Here is a 27815-nt window from a genome sequence, read left to right as displayed (position 1 = left end):
TGATACCAACCTGTAACCGCCTCATCCCACATTTACCCACTTTAACCGCCCTGTTAGGGTAAACATGAGATGAGTGTCACTATGACATTATCCGACATCCAAGTTCTAGTTATGGAAGTGGGGCTGACACACCAACAACTTACAAGCATCCCTCGGAGCATTCGATCACCCAAAAATCATTCCAAAACCTCTGGTGACGAGATCCTGAGATGGAACTGATGTTTCAAAAGCTTAACCCCCAACGACACACACAACATAGCATACATACGGTTATGAGCCCCCAACCACACTCATAAGCTTGCTTCCATGCGGTTATGGCCCAAAAACTCTAGTTCTGGGCATGTGGTTCCGAGATCTGAGCCACTTTTCGAGGTTAGTCTCCAGTCCACTGCCCATAACTACTTGTAACTTTCCAGAATCAATCAAAGGTGTTGATAATGCTAACCAATCAAAACTCAAGCAAGAACTTGACCCAGACATGCCTAATCCATGACATGAATTTCTTCAAACATATAGTAAACATGAAGGCTACAGGCCATGAATACATATCCGATAATAGACTTATAATATTCATATGAGAATCACTAAAAAGGCTCCAATCCCTCTCTAACTAGCTGCAAAAACATGTGTTAGTTCATGCATTCATCAACTTATTAAAACATGTCAAGAGATATAAGTAAAATATATCATATAACCGACATATAACAAAAATAGAAACCATGGAAAATCAAACATAATATCACCATCATAATCAATACAAATGCTCATAGATCTCAAGAGGAAAATATCTCACATTAACATATGAAAATGTCGAACACGTTAGAGACTTCCATGTAACACTCGACCATAGAATGGGTTGAACTAAATCACTCTTTCAGCCAATCACCCCCACGCCATATTCCAAACATGAATATGGGATCATAAGTGTTAAACCAAAACAAAACCAACCAGGGCTTCTAGAGGCCAAACCACCTCAACCCTCAACCATAGTGATTCCACCTCTATGGTCGAAAAATCACTAACATCAATTAGATCGGTCTCTACCCAAGCTGTCTAGGGCTCCAAGAACTAATAATTCAACCCACAACCTTCCAGGGCTCCAAAGAATGTGTTCCAACCGCAGTTCCAAGAACTAGTAACTCAACTCAACAAGGGCTCCATAGCGTTTGTCCCAACCTACAACTCTAGGAACTAGTAACTCAACCTAAGCTACTACAGGGCTCAAGAGCATTTGTTCCAACCCACAACCACAGGGAACTTGAGAACTAATCAGAAAAAAGAAGTGGGAAACCCACAACACCATGACTATACGGGAAATGACAAGACATGGTTGAAACCACTATCAATCCATGCAAATCTCCATGCCAATGACAACACATAACCAGTGAACCACATGCATATACCATGCATCGAAAAATTAGCAAGGAAATCACACATGCAACCTATTACTTGAAAAATATCTTTGTTGTAGCTACTAATCCAACCTCTCCTTCCATTGCCCACCAATTCCTTGCTTGTCCTTTGCTTGCTTCCTCCAAATCCAATTGAATACTAGAGTTCTCCAAGCATGCTCTAAGTGTGCAAGAATGTATAAGAGAGAGAATCAAAAGAGAAAGTCAAAACTGAACTGATAGAAGCTAAAACCAACGAAAGATGTGAATTGTTTCTTTGATGCCTTTTTATCATTAATGCCTCTATTTTCTTCATTTTCATCTAATTTCCCTCTCATGCACATTTGTGTCTCTTCGTCTCCCTTTGCTCTTATTTTCTTTTATTTTCATAATTAAATGCCAATTATTGCCTCTTTGCCTTTGTCAACTTCCATAGCCATATATAATCCACAAGTGATGCCCATTATAATGTTTTGCCCACTATTCAACTTAGAATACGTGTCCCAAGACATTGGTTTTATTTTATTTACATGGAAAATCAACTAGGGGTTGTCACAGTTTCCACCAACCTAGATCCATTTTAACTTCAGATGTATTAAGCGCTGAGAGGGATCAAATCTCTCACGGTCCAAAACTCTTTTTTGAGTGCAAAACTTTAGGAAATGTTTGCACCTTGAGAGATTTTATCCCTCTCGGTGCTTAATAGATTTAGAGTTAAGATGGATCTAAGCTGGTTTGATATATATATATATATATATATCAAATCTCTCATGGTGCAAAACTCTTTTTTGAGTGCAAAACTTGAAGAAATGTTTGCACCTTGAGAGATTTGATCCCTATTGGCGCTTAATAGATCTAGAGTTAAGATGGATCTAAGCTAGTTTGATATATATATATATATATATATATATATATATATATATAGCGCGTTAGTTAAGACAATCTACTTGAAACTTTGTTGTTAGACCATAAAAACTAATAAGCTTCTCTTATATTCTGTAAAACCTAATAAAAATATATACCTTTATCTTTGCAAGAGTCAAGGATAATAATTATCCTTCATTTAATTTTATTTTTAATGCTATCATTTTGATCAAGATTTATTTCGATTTAGCTAAAAGTTTTTATTGTAATGAATGTCTCACATTTTAAATAGGCTACATTAGAGAAGAATACCACGGGTTGATAAAACGTAGAGCCCAAAAACCTCTATCCGTAAATTTACTATTTTATGTAAATTTTATTATTATATATACATATATATTTTAAATGTTAGATTTTAGACTTTTGTAATTCATATTACAAATGAAAATTAGATTAATGTGATTAAGACATTCTTAATTTTTTTTTTTTAAATGTAATTTGACCATTAAAGAAAAATACCATGGGTAAAACCATAAATTGTGAAAATCGAGAGCCTAAAAACTCCATCCATAAATTTTCTATTTTATCTCAATTTTATTAAAATTATAAATTATTATTTATTTATTTATTTTTAATTTTTAAAAATGTAATTTTAATTTTATTTAATTTAATGATTAGGAAAAAAAATACTTGAAACCCAAAAACTTTAGATAAAACTATTATTTTATCTCAACTTATTTTAATAATTAATTAATTAATTTCTTTAAAGACTCTTCTCATAAATCACACATAATTATTTAAAATCGACATGTTTCCAACCCCTAATTGTAATTCATCATCATAATTAATTATTATTTTTAATATAATTTTGCCAAATAAAATATTCATAACACAGTATGAAATATATATATATATATTTATGAGTCCAACATTTAAAAATATTTATATATTTAACTTTCTACAAATATTTACAATAATTTATTTACCAAACCTTTAAATATATATATATATAGGTTTTTCAAAACCTATAACAAGTATTCCAAATCACCAACCAATATAATCAACTTTCCACTCAAAAAAAAGCTATTACCCATTGTTTTTACGAGTGAACATCAAAACAACAATGGGTATGATAATTAAAAATGATATTTGGAGGGCATTATATTATAAATGGTGTTTGGAAAAATGGAGGGAGGGAGTATTCATTTTTCGTTTAAATTTTAGGCCTGCCATTTTGGAGTTAAAATAACATTCCTCCCGCCCAAAACACCACTTTGGTTTGGTCATCTCCCGCTGCTTTTTTACCAGCAACGAAGCAGCTCTCAGAGTGAAGTAGAGGGACAGGAAGTGGGAGTCGAAGCCTGTTTCCAACGCGGATCTTTCCTTCATCAGGTACGATGTTGCTTCTTTTGGATTTAATTGCCTGTGCCCATTATTTTGGTTTCCACATTGAAGTGAAGCTCTTTATATGTCCATTTATATTATCAGTGGAGGGCTCTGTATCTTTCTTTTGAAAAATGGTTCTGCTTTGAAATCACCCCAAGAAAACCGATCACAGTAACTGTTTGTAACGGAGTCCCTTGTCTTGTATTTCATCTTGGCTCACATGTTTTCTGGCAATTGATATGTATGATAATATTCTTAGACGTTTCGTTACAAGGTGGACTAGCTGTCATATTCATGAATTGATCAGTTTTGATTTGCTTGTAAGATGTCTCATTTCTGCAGTGGAATTGCTTTTGCTTGATGTTCTATGCATGCTTTCTGGTTTATGTCAATGCAGGAGATCGAATCCTTGGGTTTCTATATTGATGATATAAAAGGTCAAGAGGAAAAATGGCCCTTTCTCCAGCTCAGAAAATAAGGAGGAGTCCTCGGTTAGGCATTGGTAGCTGTAGAAAGACTGGGTCATCAAACTCTGTCGGTGAAGCAAGCCGCAAACAACTTCACGAGCATCCTTCAACTCCCCTCGCAAAGAAGAAGCTTTCATTGCCTAGAAATGAAATCCCCAATAATCTGAGAGTTCAAGAGAAGAGCACCTTGAAGAATGGCAATGCTAATGCAAGTGCTGCAACCGGCGGCAATGAAGTAAAGGCCGAGGACAAAAGGAGCCCATTTAAGGAAACTCATGGCAAGAAATGCAGTGAGGGTGAAACCTTGACGAGTCCAAAGCAACCCCTTAAAAAGGAAGTTGTATCTCATCTCAACAGTGACAAAGATCACGACTTAAGGAAACATAAGTCAACAACAGCAAAACTGTCCTCCCCAAGGGGCTCTTCCAAAACAAAGAATGACCAGAAAACAGATGAAAATGCCATCTCAAAGGGTTTGGGGTTTGATCCCAATAAGGACTCACAGGCAGACAACAAAGAGAACATGTCCGCTCCCCGAACAGGCGATTCCAAAAAGAAAGTTTCAGCTTCGGATGGGGTGCAGAAGCGGACAAAGTCTCCAGGAGTGCGTGTTATTGGAGGGAGAATTTATGATTCTGAAAATGGCAAGACTTGCCACCAGGTGTGTGGGGATCTCTCTCCCTCACTCTTGATATGCATTCCTCATTTTATGCTTTCACAAGGGTTTTTAATTCCGATCACGTCACTTGAGATTGTTGCAGTGCCGGCAAAAGACTCTGGAATTCATGGCGTCTTGCAAGAATGTCGTTGGCAAGAAATCATGCACACAGAACTTTTGTCCTAAGTGCTTGCTTAATAGGTTAGTGTCTCTCTCTCTATATGAAATATATACACGAAAGACATGCTTTTTCATGTAAATCTGTCTTGATTGCACCTGTGCGTTTGTCATCTTTCTTGATTGCACCTGTGTCTGACACACACACATTATTATATATATATATATATATATATATATATATAAAATGTGTGTGTGTGTCAAACACAAGTGAGGCTTACATGCTTGTTCAGGGATAAAATGTTTAAATTGTTGTTGGGGTTTAAGGCTTCATTAATCTACTCAAATCCATAGTAATTCCATGCACGCTGATAAGCATGCCAGGTATGGAGAAAAAGTTGAAGAGGCTGTTAAATCTGAGGAGTGGAAGTGTCCAAAGTGCAGAAATATCTGCAATTGCAGTATTTGCATGTAAGCTTGAATATAGAAATTCACCTAGGCAAAAACATGCTAATTGTTATGTTACCTTTTATAACTCAAATTTTCAATCAGGTTTTGATAGGAAACATTGTCTGAAATTTTTAGAAATAAAGTTGCTGAATTCATTATTGCAGGAAAAAACAAGGTTGTGCTCCTACTGGAATGCTTGTGCATGCAGCTAAGGCTACAGGATTTGCTTCTGTTGCTGATTTACTCAAGTGTCAAGGTCTTTCTGAGGTAAATTCCTGCATATGCAAATCCTTGAATTTCACCCTTGAAAATGGTGATGTCCTAAAAGAAAAATATTCTGTTATTCTAGCCTTCTTAACACATGCTATCTCTTGAATGCAATGAACGCATTTGATTGTAAGGTACTTATTCTGATATAACAATGTTTTTTTTTGTCTGTTCTGATGGCTTCTGTCCTGATACAGGAACATGTCAATTCTTTGAATGTTTCCACAATTAACTGTCTCTTGGAATCTATTCGTTCTGGAAATGTTGATGTGAAAGACCTTGTCAAGAAATTGAAGCCTGTTCAGAGTTCCATGGCTTCTGAAGAAGCAACTGAAAGTTGTCCTCTAAAGGAGCAAAATAGTCCACCTCCCGTGTCTCCATCAAAGGCTGGGAAATCTAAAAAGTCATTGGTCAAGTCTTCCACTCCTTCAAAAGTTAGCAAGTTGCAAAAGCCATTAGATGAATCCTCTGCTCTTCCAAGAGCTGTTTCACAGCTTAAAAAAGCAAAAAACTCGAGCACTAGCTCTAAAACCATAAGTGACAAAGGTCTTGATCCACATAGAGAGTCTGTTCCAGTTCTGAAAGGGGGAAAGAATCATAAGAGAATTAATATGGTAAACATGGAGGCCAATTTGAATGAGGGAAATCTGGATTGTGATATTGGCAAGGATGGGAAGAGGATATCTGATATACATGCTCTGAATGGCAAATCAATAATTACCAAAAGTAATTCCAAGAGAAAAAGCAACGTCAAGGCTGACACAGATCTTCCAAAAAAGGGTCTTTGTGAAAAGGGGCAATTGGCAACTAACATTGTTAATGACAAAGAGACAAAGTCAGATACAACAGAATCCCCTTGCATTACAAAAAATGCAAATGATAACGTTAAAGATAAGGCCCTGACTGCAAGTAAAGATGCACAAAATTTTCTGGCTATTCATGAAAGCACAGAGCCTTTTGAGATGAAAAAAGGGGCTAAAATAAGGCTAAATCTGATGCCAACAGAAAGCGAACATGTTCTAAAGGTCGATGTAAAGCAAACAAAGAAAAGAAAATCAGACAAGGTAGACAAACCTGGAAAGAAAGATATTATGAAGGGGATCAATGATCAGTCTATTTCTGTATCTGATTTTCAGTTAGAGGTTGCTGAAGAAAAAGTAAATTTGAAGAAGAAGAAATGCAAAGACAAGAATGAGATGGATGAAATCATTTTGCCTCAGGGGCAGCCAATGCAGTTAATCGAAGGCATAGAATTTTCATCAAATGATGTTGGATCAGCATTGCAGTTTCTGGAATTCTGCTCAGCATTTGAACAAGTATGTACTTTCTTATCCAAAATGTGTTTTATGTTCATATCTATGGTTCAAACTGAAAATTTTGCACCGTGGGTATTTTCTTTTGCATTGTCGTAGTTATACCTTCAGGAGTACTAATTTTTGCTAGTGATGGTATGAAGTAGAAGCAGCTTAATACTGGTCAGTTGACACCATGATTTGGGCTAACATCACTTTCTACTTATTCCGTTCCTAATTTCTGCATGTTAGATGTGGGCCACATCACCTTTCCATTCTTTCAGAACTATGCTTTTGCATTGGTCAACAATAATTGTTATGGAAGTTCTTTGATTGTTAACATAAAAGTAATCTTTCCAAGGCAGACGTTAAGAAGTATCTGTAAATGATGTCTTATAGATGTACCTTACCGATAGATGAGAGAACATGCTATGCTCAGTTCAAGTGAAATACCAAAATTTCTCTGATCATGAAGAAAAAAAGGTTTTGTAAGGCCTCTGTATTATAATGAATCTCCACTGTCCTGGTGTCCACATGCTTATTGCAATTATGAAAGTTTAGTCCCAATTGTCAGGCCTTGGTCTTGATTCTATCCGAACCAACTCCTCTAATTATGGGGCTTTGACACATGCTTACCATTCAACATAGAAGTATATGGTAAACTTTATTCATAAACAAATGAGCAAATGAGCAATGATGACTCAGAAATGCCACTAAGTGAATGAAAAAACTGCTGTTCCACGGGGATGTGTCCCTTGAGGTGAGAGGGGGCACCTCCATGTTTCCTATGTTCCCAAGGTTGTTTTGTTTTTCTTCATTTGGGATGCTTCAGGAAACATTTTTCTACATATCTCTTTTGGGAAATGCGTGAAACATAGAGGGAAGTTTTTTTTGTAATCTGAGGGATGCATTTTGCCAAAAGGGCTTTTTTTTGTTTCTGTTTTTTTTGGATGCTTGAGAACGTATTTCTCCACATACTTCTTTTGCGAAATGTAGGGAAACATAGAAGGAAACTTCTCCCTGGTGTGAGGGATGCGTTCCCCCAAAAGGGGGATTTTTGGGTTTTTCCCCATGAAAAGTGTGCTTTCTCCCTAGAAAAAAGACTTTTCTGGGCATGCCCATGAAATAGGATCATCCAGGTGCTCCCCCAGGTTTTTTTCCATAAAAACTTGAAAAATGAAAAAGTTAAAACTTAAAGAAAATAACAATATACAAGAAAATAACAATATACAAGAAGCCTACTTCATTTTCACTTTCACTCCTTGTTTTTCATTTTATTGTCAATGTTCATTGTCCATTGTTAATTTTTAGTTTTAACTTTTGAATCTTAACTCTAGATGCTAATAATCTCAGACCAACTTTTGACTTGTCACTACTATTTCAGAGTTTAAGTAATTTATATTTCCTATTTCAAACTTCAGTATCTACTATTTTTCTTAATACTAATTAGATTTTATAATGATGAATTTAAATCAGTGTATTGGTATTCTACTATTTTTGTTTAATTCATAGTTTTATGAATCAATATATGTCACTGTTGAATTTGAATCCAAGTTATGTTTATATTATTTACAAATTTGAATTTAGTACTATTTGACTGTTTAATGTCTAATATTTACATTGTACAGTGATGATTTTTCATGGGGTGAGTTGTTCTGGTTGGGGTTTTATCATCATTATTATTATTTTATATTTTTTAAGAAATGGTGACCCTTATGCTAGGGAGCTCAATGTCCCACATCCCCTCAATTTCCCCAAATTTTGGGGGTGTTCCAACATATACCCCATGTGTGTCTCCCTGCTCTCATGTTCCCCTGTCCTGGAAACTTAGTGGAGGATTGGAAAAAAAATCTATGAAATTTCAAATTTATCTCTTGAGTTGAAGGCATCAAGCCTATTGTTGGCTTTTGAACACTTACTGTCCTCAGTCACATATTAGTCCGCCGAGATGCAATCTTCTGATTTCCAGAGAACTCCATTCCTATGTGTATAATTCTGATCAGTGTTTAATGCATATGTATCTGTAATTAATTAATTGGTACTTTTGACATGGTTGTTGAGCAAGATTTGTGTAAGCACTTATCAAGTAAAAGTATTTGTACATCTTGGGCCGTTGTATCAAATCTGAAGACATATAAATGTGGAAACGGATGGCAGAGAGATAAGATGTTTTACACTACGATTTTCCAGCTGGAAGCCATGATTTGCCTTGTGCTTGGAATCCCAAGGTGGTATATTTTTTCTATGATCAAGCATCCTATAAAATTGTCTGGCTAGACAGTTATGAGTTGTGACTAAATGTATTTTCCGAAAAATACCAGTATCATATATTTTGCCGTTTGCTTCTTCCTCCATAGGATACCAATATCGTATATTTTCCTGTTTGCTTCTTTCTCCATACAATACCAATATCATATATTTTCCTTTTTGCTTCTTTCTAGAACAGTGGAGAAGGTAGCCTTGAAAGATTTATAAAGGCCCTTGAATTTAGTGTCAAAGGAATGCACTAATTCTACAATATTTCCTATGAATATTTAGGTATGGGAAGAAGTATATGGTTTTGGAGAGATGATTCTAAACAAGTAAAAAATTTGAATATTTCGGATTATATGACTATGCTTTATGTTTGCTTTCTGATATTGCTACGGTTATTTATAGCGATTTGGTTGCATGAAGTATGCCTCAACTAAATGGTCGAGATGCAAAGCTTATATTTTCTTAAAACATGTGGTAATTTCTGCTAAAAGTTATACATTTTATAGGTTCTTGATCTAAAAAAGGGTCAACCGGAGTCCATTCTACGGGAGTTATTGCGTGGGCGCATTGGACGACGAGGGTTGTATTCATCTGTTGTGCAATTTCACGTCAAGTTGTTGTCTTTGATTGGAGAAGATGTTGGTGAACAGTATGTCCAGTCAATCTATCTATTAGTGCTTTAAACTTCTCGATCTATTGAATTTCCTTGCTTATTTGGTATTATTTGATTGACACCTAAAATATTTTCCACGAATTGTTTCTTTACAGGTGTGAAATATCACATTCGGTCAGTGATGAAAATTCATGGCTGCAGGTTTTCAAAAGACTTGTCATGAACAAGTCTCATTCTATAAAAGAAGATTACTTGTCTTCATCTCCCAATATACCTGCAGATGAACAGCAGAAATTGAAACAGGAAATACGTCAGCTTGATAACTTTATTGATGTAAGTCTTAAAGGCAAAGCTGAAGGATATGATGCCTTGGACCCTAATATCAAGTTGAGGCTCCTGAATATTCTTTGTGATGAATGTCTTAGCACGGGGTATGTAATAATCATACTATTTATATTCCAAATGTTTTTGTTATATGTAAAAAGCTAATTCTATGTTTTTTAATGGTTAGTTTGTTATTTTATAATATTATTTTACTACCAACAGAAGTTTTTATGTTTCTCAGGTGCTTAAGGAACTCGATTGAGTCTGCGAACACACAGTTTATTGCTTCAAAAAAAGACTACAAAGAAGAAATCATGGCTGCAAAGGAAAAGGTGCATCTATGGATAAACATTCCCTTAGAACATGTTCTAAGGACATTCATCTGCCTTGCTGCCTTTATCCAGCGCAGTTTTTTTTTCGCAGGATTCTTAATGCATTTTTTTATTTCATTTGATGTGTGAAGGCAAAGGAAGCACAACAAAAGATGAGGGATGAAGTAGCTCGCATTCTGTTGGCATCAAAGGATGGCCCTTCCTTAACAATTGATGGACATGAACAACTAATTTCCAGAGTGAAACTTGAGACAGAGAAAGCTCAGGCAGCAAAATTAGATGTATTGGAAGCAGCTTCAAGAATGAGTATGTTAAAATACTGTTATGACTTAGAATATCTCAAAGTATGTCTTTTCCCATCCTGCCATTGTTACATTTTTGGCTGGTATTATGCAGAGCGGCAAAGGTGTGATGCTATACGGACTGTGCCTATTGTCCGGGATAAGAATGGACGAGCATATTGGAGATTGAAGGGAGGATCAGATAGATCTGTTGTTTTACTTCAAGGTTAATGCATACACTTTGGATTTTATTTGAATTGTGAATGCCATCATTAAACTGTTCTATTGTTGTCTCATTTGACTAGAATTGAATATTTGCATATTTTGATTCATGTGTAGACACTAGCAGCTGGGAGAATCTTGCCGGTCAAGATGTATGGTATACTTACAATGAAGAAGATGAAACAATTCTTGCAAAATATATTTCTTTGTCAAGGTTAGTTGTATGTACCAAAAATCATTAGCTGCCTTATGCATTGTTTATGTTCAAAGTCGAACCTTTGACGATAATTATTAGGAATAACTTTCCATTTAGCTAAATATTCTACGCTCCTTAATATAATTGTTTCATAGTGAAATTCTGTTGCTCTAAGTTCAAATGTTTGATCATTTGGCTTGGTTGTGTATAGCAGTAGAGCAGAGAAAGCTTGTAAACGCTGTCGAAAGCAAGTCTCACCGGATGCATGCAATAATATGGCAAAATCAGAACCTGGAAGTGCAAGTGAACCTTCTCCCGAAGAAGCTGCTGCGGGTGTAGGTAAATACTAAATACAACATCTTGTCGACTTTTCAGAGATGATATGAGCTTGCTTTTAAACTTCAGGAGACATTCATTTGAGTGCTGATGGGAATTGAAATGATTATTTGACTATAACAAATGTAGTGTGTTGGGAATGTAAGGACGATAAATTGTATGTTTTTTTGCCTAATTGAAACTACTGTAGACTTCCCCTCGCACTTTATATAGTTGTTATGAAGTAGTGGTACAATCCTTGGCATTATCCCAGTTTTAGACTCCATAATATCCTTACTAATTGGAGTGTGGGAGGGCCTGTTGGGAATCATGGTCCCACACAAGTTGGAGGTGTTGGTTAGCAGGAAGAAAGTCTTTCTATTATGGATCTCTGATTGTATTACAATCTTTATTTCCACTTATTGGGGGAGAGGGACTAGGTTTACCATTTGATGACTAAGTTATCGAATGAATTTTGGGCTCGTCTGATTTAAATTTTTCGCCAGAAGAAGTTAGGGCACATGTTCAACATTTACATTACAATTCCAAAATCAAAGGCATATCCATGGGACCATGCGGTGAAAGCTTGTTTTAAGGGTTATTTGCTTAGTGGTTTCATATTATTGTTATTATTATTGGAGGACATAGCTCAAATTGTATTATTTAATAATCAAGAATGTGGTATGTAATATATATTATTGAACAGAGTTTGTTATTAGTGATAATGATTTTCCATTGAAATTGAATGGAAATTATATTTATTTATAATTAAATAGATAAATAAATTAATATATTTACCTTGAATATAATCTTAAATGTTTTTTTGTTTTTGTTTTTGTTTTATTTTAATATGCTGTTTATTGAAATTTAAATAGCCATAAATAATGAGATTAGTTCTCCTATTAAAAGATGCATGGCATTATTTGTATCATTAAACAAGTGAGATACCAATCTTTATGGTGTTGCAAATGCTTGATTGTTTGACTATTCACATCCTTACATTTTCAAAGATAAACACAATAGTGCAACCAAGGCTACGATTCCTTGTATTCCTTTTGTAAGTGGCTCTTTATCCATGTTGTGTTCGCTGTTTCAAATGCAAGTGCAACCCACACCTAGTACAATACGCCATCATTTCGACATGAGTAGTTGATTCACAAGGTACTTTTGACTAATCAATACTTGTTAAATTTGTGCTTTGCCAATTTTGGATTCTTTGGCCATGTTATTAGAACCCCATTGTCGAGGTTCCTAGTGTGTTCAATGTTCAAGATGATCAAAGGTTATATAGCTTTCAACACTTCTAGTTGTATGTGGAAGTAATTGATTGATTTAGAATCATAAAAGTTTGTTACAATTTATGATGATTTTTATAACTTCTCTTTTTTTTTTGTTTGGAAAAATATTTAATATTTTGCAATGGAAATATATATTGTGAGTTTTTAAAAGTTTGATTCAATCTTTATCTAAGAAATAAAGTCTTAAGGTGATAACCAAAAAGATATTTCCATCACTTTTTGGATAACATCATTGGATTGTTTACATATTCAATTACAAAAGATAGCAATAAGTAAGACACAAAATTATATATGGAAGGAAATAGCCCCTACAAGATTATCATTTCATATACTCATGGCATTTCAATACTTGTGGAATGAGTTGGAGAGCCTCCTTGGAGAGCTTGTTTGCTAGGGTATTCAGTTCATGGCATATATGATTGCAAGAGAACCAATCTAACTTGTTTGATACCTTGAAAAATGTGAGCCAAATGAGGGGCCATTATGCCTACTTTGTTGCAGACCCACACAAGAAGTTTTGAATACCCTAAAATTTGTAGTTGCTTGACATCTTTTTGGTTGGCCGCATAAACAAGAGCCAAGGGATTTGAAAATTTAGCTCTCATGTTTGTGCCTTGACTTGGAGCATATTTGATATGCAAAAAATGATATTTATTTAAGAATAATCCAACACCAACCCCACAAATAAGGGGGTCTCCTTGGCTAGCCCCATCAAAGAATCCCCAAGGGATTATGTGATCTAAAGGGGGCATTCTAGGAACACAAAACTTACTTTTTACTTCTAATTTTGAAAAAATTAACAATGAACTTGATAGCCCCCATCATCACTTCAATTGGGATATGTGTATCTTGAATAAGAGCCATATTTTTGACCCACCATATCGAGTGAATAATCACAATAGGGAAGGATAAATATGTTGAAACTACAAAATCATTAACCTAGTCTTGAACACAATTAATCAAAGAATTTGTCCTAGGTCATCATAGAAGGAAGGAAATTAGACGTGGCCAAATTCCGAACTTGTCAGGTATATTGATAGGAGACATAAATTATAAACAATTTCTTTGTTTAATTTACAAAGGGGCCATTGACTAGGACTGGTCCATCCCCTTTTGATACAAATGTCCCAAGTGAGGAGCTGGTTGGACAAGGCTAACCAATGCTAATCTGCACTTGATGGACCTCTTGTGTTTTCATAGGTACTTGTGTCAACACTTAGTTAGTGTGTTTCGCTAATTCTCCATGAGAGCTTGGTATTTAAGCTTACTTGAGAAAATTCTAGTCGAAGTATTTTTTGACCATATTAGTTGATCGTCATCATTAATGGAAAGTCTAATCATTGTCGAGACTAGAAGCCCCAAGAAATTTGTCCATTCCTTAGCCTCTAATTTGGCCAAACCCAGATCTTGGGCAGATTTCCATTCCTTAGTTCCCCACTCACAATAATTATGAGCTTTTGCATCAACCTAGAAAAATATCCCAAACTTGTGGAGAGATGAAATAATATTATTAGATAATGAATAATATTCCTTGCTCTTGCCCATGGGTCTTGTCCAACTTTGACACTTCATCAATCCCCAATTTTCCAAGTAATCTAGCTCTCAATAACAAGAAATGTGTTTGAAAGGATACACCACAATTGAAGAATTTGCTATTGATTTCCTAACATACTTGATCCATTCAATCTCAAGTTTACCTCCAAAATATTTGTCTTTGAGAACCTTAATAAACAAGCTTTTGTTATTTAAAAGTCACCACATGCTTTTAGCAACAAGCTCTTTGCAAAAAAGAGCTAGGTTTTTTGTGCCTAACCTCCAAAAGGTTTGGGCTTGGCATTGGCTTTCCAACTTACTAACAACATACCATTTGAGGATTTGCTTCCTAACTACAAATTTAAAGTTCAAACTCCTAATCTTGTTCAAAACATCTTTTGGAATGTCCACTATTGATGCCTAATACACATGTATTGCTTCCAATATTGACTTAACAACGAGAAGCATACGGCCTCCTCTAGACAACAATTGATTAGCCCAAATGTTTATTGTAGCCTCCACTTTCTTTATTAGCCATGCTTAGTTAAGTTTCTTATAGGAGTTTGGATTTATAATGAAACCTAGGTACTTAAGGCCATCTTGTGCGTCTTTGAATTGGAATGGAAAAGTTTGCATCAAAATGGATTTGAGTGTTGTTGAAATGTTACTGTATAAGATTGTAGGCTTTTCTAGATTGATCATCATACTTGTTACAAGCTTGAATGAATTGAGCAACCTTTTCATTGTTGAAATGCTCATCATTGATCCTTCTAGAAAAAATGAGAATATTGTCCACAAACTATAAGTGTGTCAAAAGAAAATGGTTTGAAACTTAAACCCCTTTAAGTTCGCTTGAGTTAACAACCTTCTTGATTAAAACACTCTAGAGCTTTGGCCACTAATAGAAAGAAAAATGGGGATAATGGATAACCTTGTCTTAGCCCCTTAGATGCCTTAAAGAAATGTGAAGGTCGATCGTTTATTAATATGGAAAAATTGGTTGATGATATTATGCAAGGATCTAATTTATAGTCTTTAAACTCGTACCCATTTGGATAAGACACAGGTTGATAAAGGACCAACTTACACAATTGTAAGCTTTTGAAAGATCAATTTTTAGAGTAATAGCAAGAGGGCATCACAACTTGATAAAGTGGAGGGTCTCTTGTGCAAGGGTCATTGTGTCATGTATTTGAGGATTTTGAAGGAACTTGAATTGTTCATTTGATATAAAAGAACTTAGAAGTGGCTTTAATCTCAAACAAATAATTGTGGTGACAATTTTGTAGATAGCGATGCAATAGATGATGCCCCTAAAATCATTGAAAGAAATTGTCTTGTCTTTTTAGAATTAGATAGAGGAATGTTGAATTGAGAGATCCATGCATATAACCTTTTTCTCGTGACTCCCTGACAACTTTGAGGATGTTGTCTTGCAGAAGCTCATAAAAACCTATGTAAAATTTGACTATGAATCCATTCGGTTTTTGGTGTTTCCCTATTTATATAGAAGAAAGAGCACCCAAAACTTGAGATTTTAACAACAGCACCACAAAAGCCAATAACGTCTGATGAATAGAAAGACCATCCCTTGAACTAGAAACCCAAAATCGAACATGCTTTTGCACTAGATGATATAGTCTCTAGAAGAAGAATGATGTTTGGATTCACTTTCTTCAAGAGACACTTGAGGGCGAGTTGTTTAGGGGAGCGCCTAAATCCCCTAATGTTCATAGAGAAAACAATCATTTGAAGGTCACCGCAAGGACTTTCTTTGCTCCAAGAGTCCTAAGGATAGTTATTTGTTTGCCAAATCTAACATTCTCCTTGGCTTTATTCTGGGCTTTGCATAAGAGGGCATCACTAGCTAAACCTCTTGCAAAGGAAGTTTCCTTGGTTGTATTCAGGCATGATTTTAAGTCATACTTTTGTTTGCCATGTTCTTTTGGCTTGTGAAGGGTATTGATTGAGCCTCATTTGGGAGAGGTTTTAAAGGGGTCGTTGACCTTGACATAGAACCAAAGCAAGGAATAATGGGAGAGGGAAACTGGGTAACAAGAAGAGAAAGAAATGGAGACAAAAAATCATTGACCCTCAGTTCCTTGAGGATTGATTGAAAGAGAGGAATACGAGAAAACAAAAGAATAACTGAAGTAGGAACAAAAGCTAGAGCATCCAAAGCAGTTGGGGAAGCCATAAGCTTACCTAGCAAATCAAAAGTCATATTCCTCGATTTTGTCGAGGATGCTTGATTCGTATCCATTGGAGCTCTGTTGGAATTTTTTTGCACCCAAATTTCTTTGTTGGTTGAGTCCTTTATAGGTTTTGCTTGTTGAAGAATCTAGGGAAATTCTATGTAACATGATTCTTCTTGACTTGATAACAATTTGTGGAGCCTTTATACTTTTTCTTGTTAGTTTAATCTTCTTCTTCTTCTTCTTATTAATGCATGTGTGTGTACTTCATCAAATTGCTACCAAAAACATAAGAATAAGAACACAAGATGTTGGTTCTTTGCTAGGGCCAAAACCTCTCTTCTATTGAGGGGAAAACCCTTTAGTAAGTTTCTCTTATTGAAGCTTCTTATTGATAAATGCCAAACCCTATACCCTTGACAAGAATATCCTCCAAGCACAAGTCAAATCCTTCCTTCTTCTTGCACTTTGTTTCCTAGCACTTTGTCCTCATTTTTTTGGCACTTTGTTCCCTGGCACTCCGTCCTCCTACTTCTTTCGGCAATTGGTGATAGACCTTCTTATGCTTAGTTCTAGAAGAGATATTTCTCCTTGATCCTTAGTGAACTCTTTCACATAATATGATGCCTTCCTTCTCTTAACTAGCCGAGCTCCTTCTTGATGTGAGGTTGCAAACTTGATGTGACAACATTGCAGCCCTATTTTTTTGCATGTGTGGGAGGTTTCCCTTGGATTTTAACCCTTTTCTTCTTCACTTGAGAGAGTCTCTTCCTCGCTATAGTGGGAGGCCTTAGTTTCTAGCCCAAACAACGAGAGATATGGGACTGATATGCTACTACTGTTATGATTGCATAGAGGCCTCTTTTCTTTGCACGTGTGACTGTGTTTAACCCTTAGAACAACCCCTTAACCTTTGGTCTTGTCTTCTCCTTCTTTGTTGCACTGGAGGCTCCTTATACTCTGCTTCTTTCACTCTTTTCTTGACTTCTCTTGCTCGCTGATTTCAGAGGTGAGTTCTGTCTTTGGAGGAGTGGACAACCTCTATATATAAAGGACTATCCCTCCTTTAGGTTGACTTGAGGCCGACTTGAGGAAAGTAGGCCTACTTGTCTATTTATTCATCATTTTTCTACTTGAAGGATGTTGTTGCAAGGAGGAGACTTTTACTTTGCCTGGAGGTATTCCTCTTGACTCTAATACAATACAATTATATACATGGTGTAACATGCCCTTAAGGTGTTCAATATTTTCTTTTAACTCCTTTACTCACCTATAACACTTAACATGTGCTAGACCTATTTCAATGAGCAAGAAACTCATTGACATATATTATAAAAATAATATTTCTTTTCTTGAATAAGTACAAATATCAAAAGTACATTTATGAAGACTGAACTTAGTTACATTTCCTTTAACATTCCCTCTTAACTAGGGAGGTATTCATACAATATTACAAGGTGTTTGTCTATGTTTCAATCTTGAATAATTCACATAAGAGGAACTTGATTGGCAATCCATATGTTATAGCATCATATCAATCAACATTGTCATAGTGCAAGGCCTTGACTAACAACTCCATCTCTTCATGAGACCATGAGCTAAAATGTTGGCGAGACCAATGATTTATAAACACCTTCATCATTGTCTCTCAATGTACATACCCACTTGGGTATATCTTGAGTTATGTCCATCATGCTCCTATATTCTAGAAGATATTTCTAACCATGCATTTTGTTCTCATTTATAAATGTTCTTTCTACATGAGTATCTAGAACTTTATGTACTTCATGCTTCTAAATTCTAGAAGATGTTTCTAGCCATGCAATTTTATTTTATTCCTAGATGCTCCTATCCTACTCAAAACTTTGAAAGAAGACTTTAAGTAAGAGTTTGACTTAGTCATAGTAGAGTTCCGGAGGATCTTCCTTCTTTTGCTTCTTTTCTTCTTTCATCACTTGAGTCATGTGAGCTTCTTCCCTCTTTCTTTTGTTGTTGTTGTCCTTCTTAAGCTTAGGACAATTCCTTTTGTAGTGTCCATATTCTTGGCATCCATAGTATTGGATTTTGGACATATCTTTGTTGTTTGTTTTTCGTGGACCAAATTTGCCAAATTTTCCCTTTCTCTTGGTCATGGTAGCAAATACTTGCTCCTTTGATCCCACATCTTCCTTAGCTTTGAGTTTGGTTTCCTCTATTTTGCATAGAGACCACATTTCACTTAGTGTGGTAGCTTCCTTCTTGGCATATATGCTAGATGTGAAGTTGCCCCAATCCTCAAGTAGAGCATTGAGTACTACAATTGTCATTTCTTTGTCGGACATGACTTACCCTAGCTCTTGAAGTTGATCTCTCAACTCAGAGATCTTCATGAAGTAGGGAGCTATTCCTTCCTTTGATATCTTCTTCTTGTACAATTCATTTCTTAGAGATATCACTTCTCCAGCAGTGGTTATTGAGAATAACTCTAGTTTATCATAGATTTCTTTTGATGTTTCAAATTTGGAGACATAAGGAATGAGAGAGTCCTTGATATATTTTATTAGAATCCATTAAGCTCTTGTCTCATCCTTATTGTTCTTGGCTAAGGCTTGGGTTTGTTCCTTGGTAGGGATAATGATATTCTAGAAGTTCATTCTCCTTGAGAAGTAAATCAGTCCTCTTCTTCCATGCAAGAAAGTTATTGGTACCTACCAATTTGTTGCTTTCCTTGCAAAAAGACATTGATGTATATTCAGAAGGGGACATATACTTACTTGATAGATTTTTTTGGATGTAGTGGATTTGCTTTCTCCTTGAAGACTTGATGGCTTGCCTTCCTAGGATCTTGATGTTCTTCAAGTTGCCTTCTCCAAGTGGACTTGCTTGATGATGAGATTTGCTTGGTAACTTGTAGATGATGTAGGTCCCTCTTTGATATGCTCTTCTTTGTAGGTGCCTTTATGTAAGGTTCTTCTTGCTATGTAGCCATTCCTTGATGAATGATAGATGGTAGGCATTCTTGTCTTTGAAGTGATTGAGACTTCTTAGCTTGATGTTTCAACTTTGTAGATGTCCTTCCTTGATGAGTCACCTTATGAGTGTTTTTGAGATGCCCTTTCCTTGATGTGTCACCTTAGCTCAGTTACCATGTTGAAGAATCTAGGGCAATTCTATGTAATGCGATTCTTCTTGACTTGATAACAATTTGTGGAGTCTTTTATACTTTTTCTTGTTAGCTTAATCTTCTTCTTCTTCTTAATAATGCATGTGTATGTACTTCTTCAAATTGCTACCAAAAACATAAGAACAAGAACACAAGATGTTGGCTCTCTGCTAGGGCCAAAACCTCTCTTCTCTTGAGAGGAAAACCCTTTAGTTAGTTTCTCTTATTGAAGCATTCTTATTGATCAATGCCAAACCCTAGACCCTTGATAAGAATATCCTCCAAGCACAAGTCAAATCCTTCCTTCATCCTCCTTTTAGCACTTCGTTCCCCGACACTTCGTCCTCCTGCTTCTTTCGATAACTGGTGATATACCTTCTTATACTTAGTTCTAGAAGAGATATTTCTCCTTGATCCTTAGTGAACTCTTTCACATAAGATGATGCCTTCCTTCTCTTAACCAATTGAGCTCCTTCTTGATGTGAGGTTGTAGACTTAGTGTGACAGCACTGCAGCCCTAGTTTTTCGCACCTGTGGGAGGATTCCCTTAGATTTTGACCCTTTTCTTCTTCGCTTGAGAGTCTCTTCCTCACTATAGTGGGAGGCCTTAGTTTTTAGCCCAAACAATGAGAGATATGTGATTGATATGTTGCTGTTGTTATGATTGCAGAGAGGCCTCTTTTCTTCGCACGTTTGATTGTGTTTAACCCTTAAAACAACCCCTTAACCTTTAGTCTTGTCTTCTCCTTCTTTGCTGCACTAGAGGATCCTTATACTCAGCTTCTTTTACTCTTTTCTTGACTTCTCTTGCTTGCTGATTTTAGAGGTGAGTTCGTTGTCTTTGGAGGAGTGGACAACTTGGCCAACTCGAGGAAAGTAGGCCAACTTGTCTATTTCATCATCATTTTGTTGCTTGAAGGATGTCGTTGCAAGGAGGAGACTTTGACTTTGCTTGGAGGTATTCCTTTTGACTCTAATACAATTATATACATGGTGTAACATGCCCTTAAGGTCTTCAATATTTTCTTTTGACTCCTTGACTCACCTATAGCACTTAACATGTGCTAGACCTATTTCAATGAACAAGAGACTCATTGACATATATTATAAAAATAATATTTCTTTTCTTGAATAAGTACAAATATCAAAAGTACATTTATGAAGACCGAACCTAGTTACATTTCCTTCAACATTGCTCACATTGGTTCGCAAGGTGTCCCACTTGGTAGCATGCATAACATCTAAATAACACTTGCCAATAATCTACAAGTTGAGTCCATTTCTTCCCCATGGTATCAATCACAACCTCCTCCACCATACCATCATTGGTGTCTACCTCGACTTGTAACCAAGTGCATCATCAATCTAATATGGACATATACCCATCTTCTAAATAAATGAAATGTCCCAATTGCTTCCAATATGTCTCAAGTCCAAAGCAAACTTGCTTAAAGATTTTGTCATGCTATTGATTGGTGGGCATGATCAAAGTTAATCGCTCGCCTTTGCAGGTTCAACACCGCCCCATCCCTCCCACAACACCGCCCCATCCCTCCCACAACACCAATACCAACACCAATATTTATTCAAGATTCCCATCACATCATTTTTGGATCGCAAGATTGCATAAAACCATCCCTTAGAAAGTACACTAGAGATTGCTCCCAATTTGATTTTCGCCCAACTAAACATTGATTGTGGGCTTGGTGATTTCCTTGTGAATCTTCCAATGAATGCTATTCCCAATAGAGTGGGGACTTCCTTGAGTCCTATATCCTTGTCAACCATTAAAATAGTAACTATATGGGATTTCAATGGCTTGTTCCAGACTTGTTTTTGCTCAAAAGAATAGATAAGAATAGTTCCACCTCCTTTCCCTCCAAATTTATAAAGGGATGTGAATCATCTAGAACATCATTAACCTTGATATTTATTGGTGCATTCAAAGTGGCAGTTGCAAGAGACATAAGCATGGAACACTTTGATGATTTGCAAGAATTTTGCTTTAACTCCTTTATTGTGAAAATACTTATTGAATGCAAGCTTTTAGGTTTGTAATCCACTAAATTGAGATCTACCATCCCTTAAATGTTGACAGAGGAAGGCCACATAATCACTGATCGAGAAATATACAACTATCTTGATTGTCACTAGAGAGATAGAAATGAACTCGATAGTTGAAAAGGAAATATATGGCAATTGGTACACCATGTTGTTGTTGGTGCCAAAAATTGAGGAGGAGGAAAGTCCCAAAAAAGAGTGATAATAAACCTTGCACAAATTGATATTGTTGTTGAAATGTTTCATAAAAGACCTCAAACCTCAAGCAATTGCCACAATGGAAGTCACCACTTGTATCATTAAGCTAGTCACTAGAGGGAGCAAAAGTGAAGGTTCAAACCTTGCAAAAACCCTAGTATAGCTTACCCCCTTTTTAGACTTCAATCTATGTAGCTTACTTTCATCATTTTTAACTATTTACAGAGGTTTAAGCACCACAAGCAATATTTTTTGACATTTCTTTGTTTTGATCTTTTTGTTTTGTTTTGTTTTTGTTTTTGTTTCTTTCTTAGCAAAACATGTTATATCTTCCACATATCTTTTCACTCATTGTTGAAGCCATATCAAAATAATGGACAAGATTACTCTGAAGTAGAATTTGGAGGGAAGCTAGTCATGTCAATAAAACCCAAGCTTTAATTGAAGCCTCTCTCATCTCATACATTAAATCCATGACATTTCATTGGGGACACATTGTTGTCCCTTTGCTACAGATTGTAATGACACAATTTAGACTTGAAAAAAACTAATCCCTTATATGTATGTATATATGTATGTATGTATGTATGTAGTTTGGAGAAATTCATCATGCATTTCTCATTATTTCTAGGATGATATCCATGGTAAATTGATTAATTATAGTTTTGGAAACCTAATTTGGTAGGGACACCAAATAAAGTTGACAATATTCATAAAGGTAGCCATATTGGGGACTTGAGCTCCCTAATTTGGTAGGGACAGCAAATAAAGTTGACAATATTCATAAAGGTAGCCATATTGGGGACTTGAGCTCATAACACACACACACACACACACACACACACATAGGAGAAATTCATCATGCATTTCTCTTTATTTCAAGGATGATATCCATGGTAAATTGATTGATTATAGTTTTGGCAACTTAATTTGGTAGGGACATCAAATAAAGTTGACAATATTCATAAAGGTAGCATATTGGGGTCTTGAGCTCATGACCTCTTGCTTGTAATCCATAACTTTCAACCACTTGACTAACCCATCGAGCTTTCTCATCTTGTAGCTTGTATACACATGTATCATCTCATATGCAAATCATGATGCAATATTGTTGTGATCATCCAACATAATTGACATCAATTGCACAAGTTGACATCAATTGACAATATGAACTTCAATTGACATCAATTGAAGTTGAAGTTGACATCAATTGCAATATGAACCTCCTCTTGGTGGCTCTAGCAAGCAATCTTGGATTGTTTAGAGAAGTTGGAGGTTCTAACTAAGAGATTTGATTAGAGAGGAAATTGAGAGATAATGAAGGCATGGAAAAGGAGTGAAGGAAAAAACTTGAGAGATAATGGATGCATAGAAAAAGGTCAAGGAAAGAACTCAAGAAATTGTAGTTGAGTTCAAGTGCTATTAACTCTTCATAGTCCTTATTCAAGATGGAAGCAAAAGTTGACATAAAGCCATACCAAGGTGAGCTCGATGCTTTGAAATTGAATTATTGGTTATTGCAACTAGATGTTTATTTCAATGTTCATTGTATAGATGAAGAACAATAGATATTATTTGCTAGATGAAAATCAGATGGCCATGCTTTAACATGGTGGGAAAGGCATACAAAGACACTTAGGTTGGAGGGTCATCCACTAGTAACTAGGTGGAAGGACTTCAAAACCCTCATTAAGTCCCAATTCTACCTTATCAAGGTATGTAGAGGACCAATGGATCCATTGGCACTATTTTAGAAAAATATAAGGGTAGAGTATACAAGAGTACACAATTGTGTTTAGAAATATGGCCATCATGTTGGGTATCTTTTCCAATCACATAGATATATTGCTCAAATATTTGGGGGGTCTACATAGCCATCTACAAAAGCAAGTGATGCTTTTCATGCCAAAGACGATGGACGAGGCATGTGTATAGGCATAATATCTAGAAAGCATAAGTCGCAATAAAAGGCAACCAATCATTTCCAAGCAAAAATAGCACTAGGAAGCTTCCAAGGAGGGGAGTAAGAAGGGGAAAGGGGAGAAGGATAAGAAAATGACAATCACCACACAATAGTGCAATGATCTTAACAACCATTGCAACCATTCTAATATTGATGGTCACATTGAGGAAAAGTGTTGGAAACTACATTTAGAGCTGAACTTGAAGAACCACAAGAAGGATGAAAGAAAAATAATCTTCTAGTCATAGATTTGAGCAATAAGGTTGAAAGTAGCTTAGATGTGGATGAGAAGATAGTCTCCACATTAGTGTAGGAGGTTAATTTGAGTAGCCTTTTATCACTAGGAAGAAAGGAGACGATTTAACTCTTCCACATCAATATCTAGGTCAAGAAGACTAAGTTAGATGCTCTCTTTGACTTTGATTCACAAGCCAATCTCATAACAATGGATTTGGTTAGCAATGTTGGATTGGAGGTTCACGATCATTTCCAACCCACATCCATTAGAATGAGTAAACAAGGATGAAGAGATTAAGGTAATGAAATAGTGCAAGATTAAATTTGTTGTAAGTGTTGATTTTATTGATGAAGTAAAATTATTTGTTGGAAACACTGAGAGGGGGATGAATCATTTTTTCTTATCAATTAGTATCTTATTAAACTTTTAAGAGCATTAATTAATCTTCAGTATCAAACATAAGCCAACAATACCTAGAATCAACAAATAATAGACACTAGAATTTTAGGTGGAAACCCTTCCAGGAGAAAAACCATTGAATGCTTCTCATAATAATTTATGAGTACATCAAGTGCTTCAAATCCATCTAAAAGGGAAGCCCCAATTCCTTAGTACTCTTAGAAAAACATTCAATTTTCTAGTTTCAACTATAAGGATGCTCCAACACCTTGGTTTTATTAGCTAATGCTGAAAAGATGTTCTAACACCCTTTCAAGCTCCAACTTGCCCTAGCACCACCCTATCGACCTTAAGTGTTTTTAGGCTCCAACTTGAAGGTGACTTCAACCACCTACTTAGCACCACCCAACCACCCTGAAAATGTTAATAAATCAAACCAACTATTGTGGGTTCTCAAACTAGGGACAATGACCCACTTACAATGCATATACTTCTGCAAATTAATGTGGGCTCTTGTACTAGGGACAATGGCCCACTTATAATGAACTTTTGCAATAATATGACAGTGAAATCCCAATAATGTAATCTTTGTAAAACTCTAACTTTAGAAAGTGATGAAAACCCTACTTCAATTGAAACCCTTACTTGTTTACTGTAGCCAAGTATGTTGATGTTTCTTCTTGTAGGTGACAATTATGAAATTGTTCAACAAATCCTTGATTACTAGATCATACACAAACTGCTTAATTGCACCTTGTTTCATTTAACTTGAAACTTTTGTTTGCATCAATGATTAATGCACATACCAATGTTGCTCCAACACTCATTAAATGAATTAGATAACCAAATTTTTAACTAACTATCTTCAGTCCATTGCCTTGTTGAGAGATGTATCTTCAAAATAAGCCTTCAAAACAAAACTACTCTACTGTGGCTACTAGAATCAACATTTGCAACCCATACCTTATTATATGTTGACAAGTGCACCGACCTTCATGTCATTGTAATGGGTATAAGATTGGATTGTTGCTTAAACTGCAGTGAGGTTGGTTTAATTTCTCTAATAAGGCTGACTTGATCTGGAGCTGTAGGTACTGGTACATATGCTAAGCCAAGTACTTTTGTGGAATAATGCCTCAAAACTTTAACAATGCAAAAAGGAGGTACACCAACAAACAATGAATGATAGTTCCACATGATTGTAGAGAATAGGGCTTGAAAATCAATCAAGATCCTTCAAACAACACCATTGTAATGCTTTAGAATAGGCAGAAGATTTTAGTCTTGAAGTGCTTCAGATATTACATAGAATTCCACTCTTTACCATCCATAGAATTGCCAAATGTGATTGCAGGGATTTAACCTTTGATGTAGGTTGAACATCTTTGAACAATGTTACTGTGATTGCTTGGAATTTTAGAAGCATAATAGATCTTGAATTTGCTTAAGCTCCTTGAACAAAGAACTACCCGCATTCGAATGCCAAGAGTAATAGTTCAACAAGGATTCTTTTAAGCTCAGAAGTGATGTTGCATGGTTTTGGAGTGCAAAATAAGTCCAAAATTCAGAGAAGTAATAGCCAACAAGCTCATAACATTAGGTTTCAAGCAACAATTGCAACCTTGAGGTTTTAAGCCTATGATTAATTACACATTTCCTTAGTTCTGGCAATCTTAAGAACACATGCATTATAACACAAAACAATGCCTCAATGGAGTGTCGAAATATTCTAGAATAAGACCTTAAGAATGATGCGTTGATTACAAACATATGTATCCTAATTAGGTCACCCAAAGCTCAACAATCTGCCCTTCATGACTGTGGCTAGGTCTGCAATAAACTCCAACGAATTCTTAAAACATATGCCAATGAATCATAGATCCTCGCTACTCCTTGACAAGTAGTCTTGTACCAAGATAGATATTTAAGCCTAGAGTTGATACCCTAATGAGGGCTAAAACCTTCTTCTTGCAAGAGGAAAAATAACGAATCCCATACAACAACCAAAGACAAACTTTCTCACTAATATTTCCTTCTCGTTTCGTCTTCAAGACTCCTCAAGGTTGAGAATTTCAAGGCTTAGATTAGACAAAGATATTGCGTTCAAATCATGCCTTAGGAGGTAAGGTCTAATTCCTTTTTATAGTTTTTTGAGGGGCTCCTAAGGGGTTGTTGAATTGCACTTTTGAAGGGAGATATCATTTGAATTTCAAAAATAGTGGAGGGAAAAATCCCTTTGAGAGTTTTTGTATTTGAAACTAAAAGACATAAGACCCTTTTCTAAAATTTTGATTTTTAAAATAGATTTGACAACCTTGGAAAATAACCTTCTACAATTATTTAATTTGTTGGAGATGAGTCTCATTACTTGACCATTTGACGTGGCCAAAGAAGAGTTGCCACATCATCATTCTATGGGGTTTTGCCCACAAATTGGGCGCTCCAACTTCAAACAAGCAAAACTCCCAAACCGTTAAGGCTTTCGTGGCATGCCACATTCCATCGGAATTGGCTTGACGAGGAGAATCCAACAAAGATGATCCATACTAAAAAACTGATGAGTTGCCATGTCATTTTGGTCAACAAAGACGAGGCTTCTACTGGTGCTGCTTGGGTTAACATCAATGCCAACCACATTCCAACATTATATGTATTACCCATTGAAGGATGTGGAATCATGTTGGAAAACCCCTACATATATAAGAGGGATGCAATGTTTATGCGAAGAGCCAACTTGTATGACTGGTCAGAAAATCAAAACACAATTTTTTTCTTATCTTAATTGTTACTTGTGAATTTTTTTTGTTTTGTTTTGTTATCTTTCTATCATCAAGCAACTACCAAAAACATAAATACATGAAGATCAACACAACAAAGACACAAGATGTAGGCTCTCAGCTAGGGCTAAAACTCCTCTTCTATGAGAAAACCCAAAAATTCTCTTTTCTTCCTTTAGAATCAAATCAAATGAGACAACCAAGACCTTTTGACTAAGATAAAGACCTCCTTTAATCCACCAAGTTAGCCTCCCAAGATGTTAGTCAAACTTCAAAAGTCAACTCAAGTCAAATTGCTTCAATCCTGCAACAATCTTAGATTTTGTCCCTTCGGTTGTCCATTGTCACACACACCTAAGTTAGTGAGAAAAACCCTTACCTCACAAAGTGTGGTTGGTAGCAAATTAAAGAAATGGGGTTGTCACCTATTTCCAACTCTCTCCGGTTAAGCTCTCCCTTAGGTCAACTAAGGGGGGTGGTCCCTAAAGGAAAACTAAGCTAGAAAGTTTCTAGGAGATGTTAGAGTGAAATGGATTACTTTTAAGATTATGAGCAAATATAATGTGAGCAATATGAAATA

General features: G+C 35.8%; 1 protein-coding gene across 1 annotated transcript in view; it reads left to right on the top strand.

Annotated features, from left to right (window-relative positions):
• Nucleotides 1-4091: 4091 nt before the first annotated feature.
• Nucleotides 4092-27815, top strand: part of LOC149168930 (uncharacterized) — a 48865-nt gene continuing 25141 nt past the window's right edge. Inside the window, exons 1-12 of the mRNA XM_089425020.1 lie at nt 4092-4769; nt 4870-4967; nt 5268-5354; nt 5498-5600; nt 5798-6916; nt 9655-9797; nt 9917-10192; nt 10327-10417; nt 10549-10723; nt 10814-10924; nt 11038-11134; nt 11328-11455. Of these exons, the coding sequence (XP_089281146.1) occupies nt 4092-4769; nt 4870-4967; nt 5268-5354; nt 5498-5600; nt 5798-6916; nt 9655-9797; nt 9917-10192; nt 10327-10417; nt 10549-10723; nt 10814-10924; nt 11038-11134; nt 11328-11455 (3106 nt within the window). The remainder of the gene's footprint in view (nt 4770-4869; nt 4968-5267; nt 5355-5497; nt 5601-5797; nt 6917-9654; nt 9798-9916; nt 10193-10326; nt 10418-10548; nt 10724-10813; nt 10925-11037; nt 11135-11327; nt 11456-27815) is intronic.

This window comes from Pinus tabuliformis, chromosome 4_2 (genome assembly GCF_031772625.1).
Source record: "Pinus tabuliformis cultivar Carrire ecotype Pingquan chromosome 4_2, CPIR1, whole genome shotgun sequence".
Taxonomy (NCBI): Eukaryota; Viridiplantae; Streptophyta; class Pinopsida; order Pinales; family Pinaceae; genus Pinus; species Pinus tabuliformis.
Note: the sequence above shows the minus strand (reverse complement) of the source record. Positions and strands in the feature narration are given on the sequence as shown.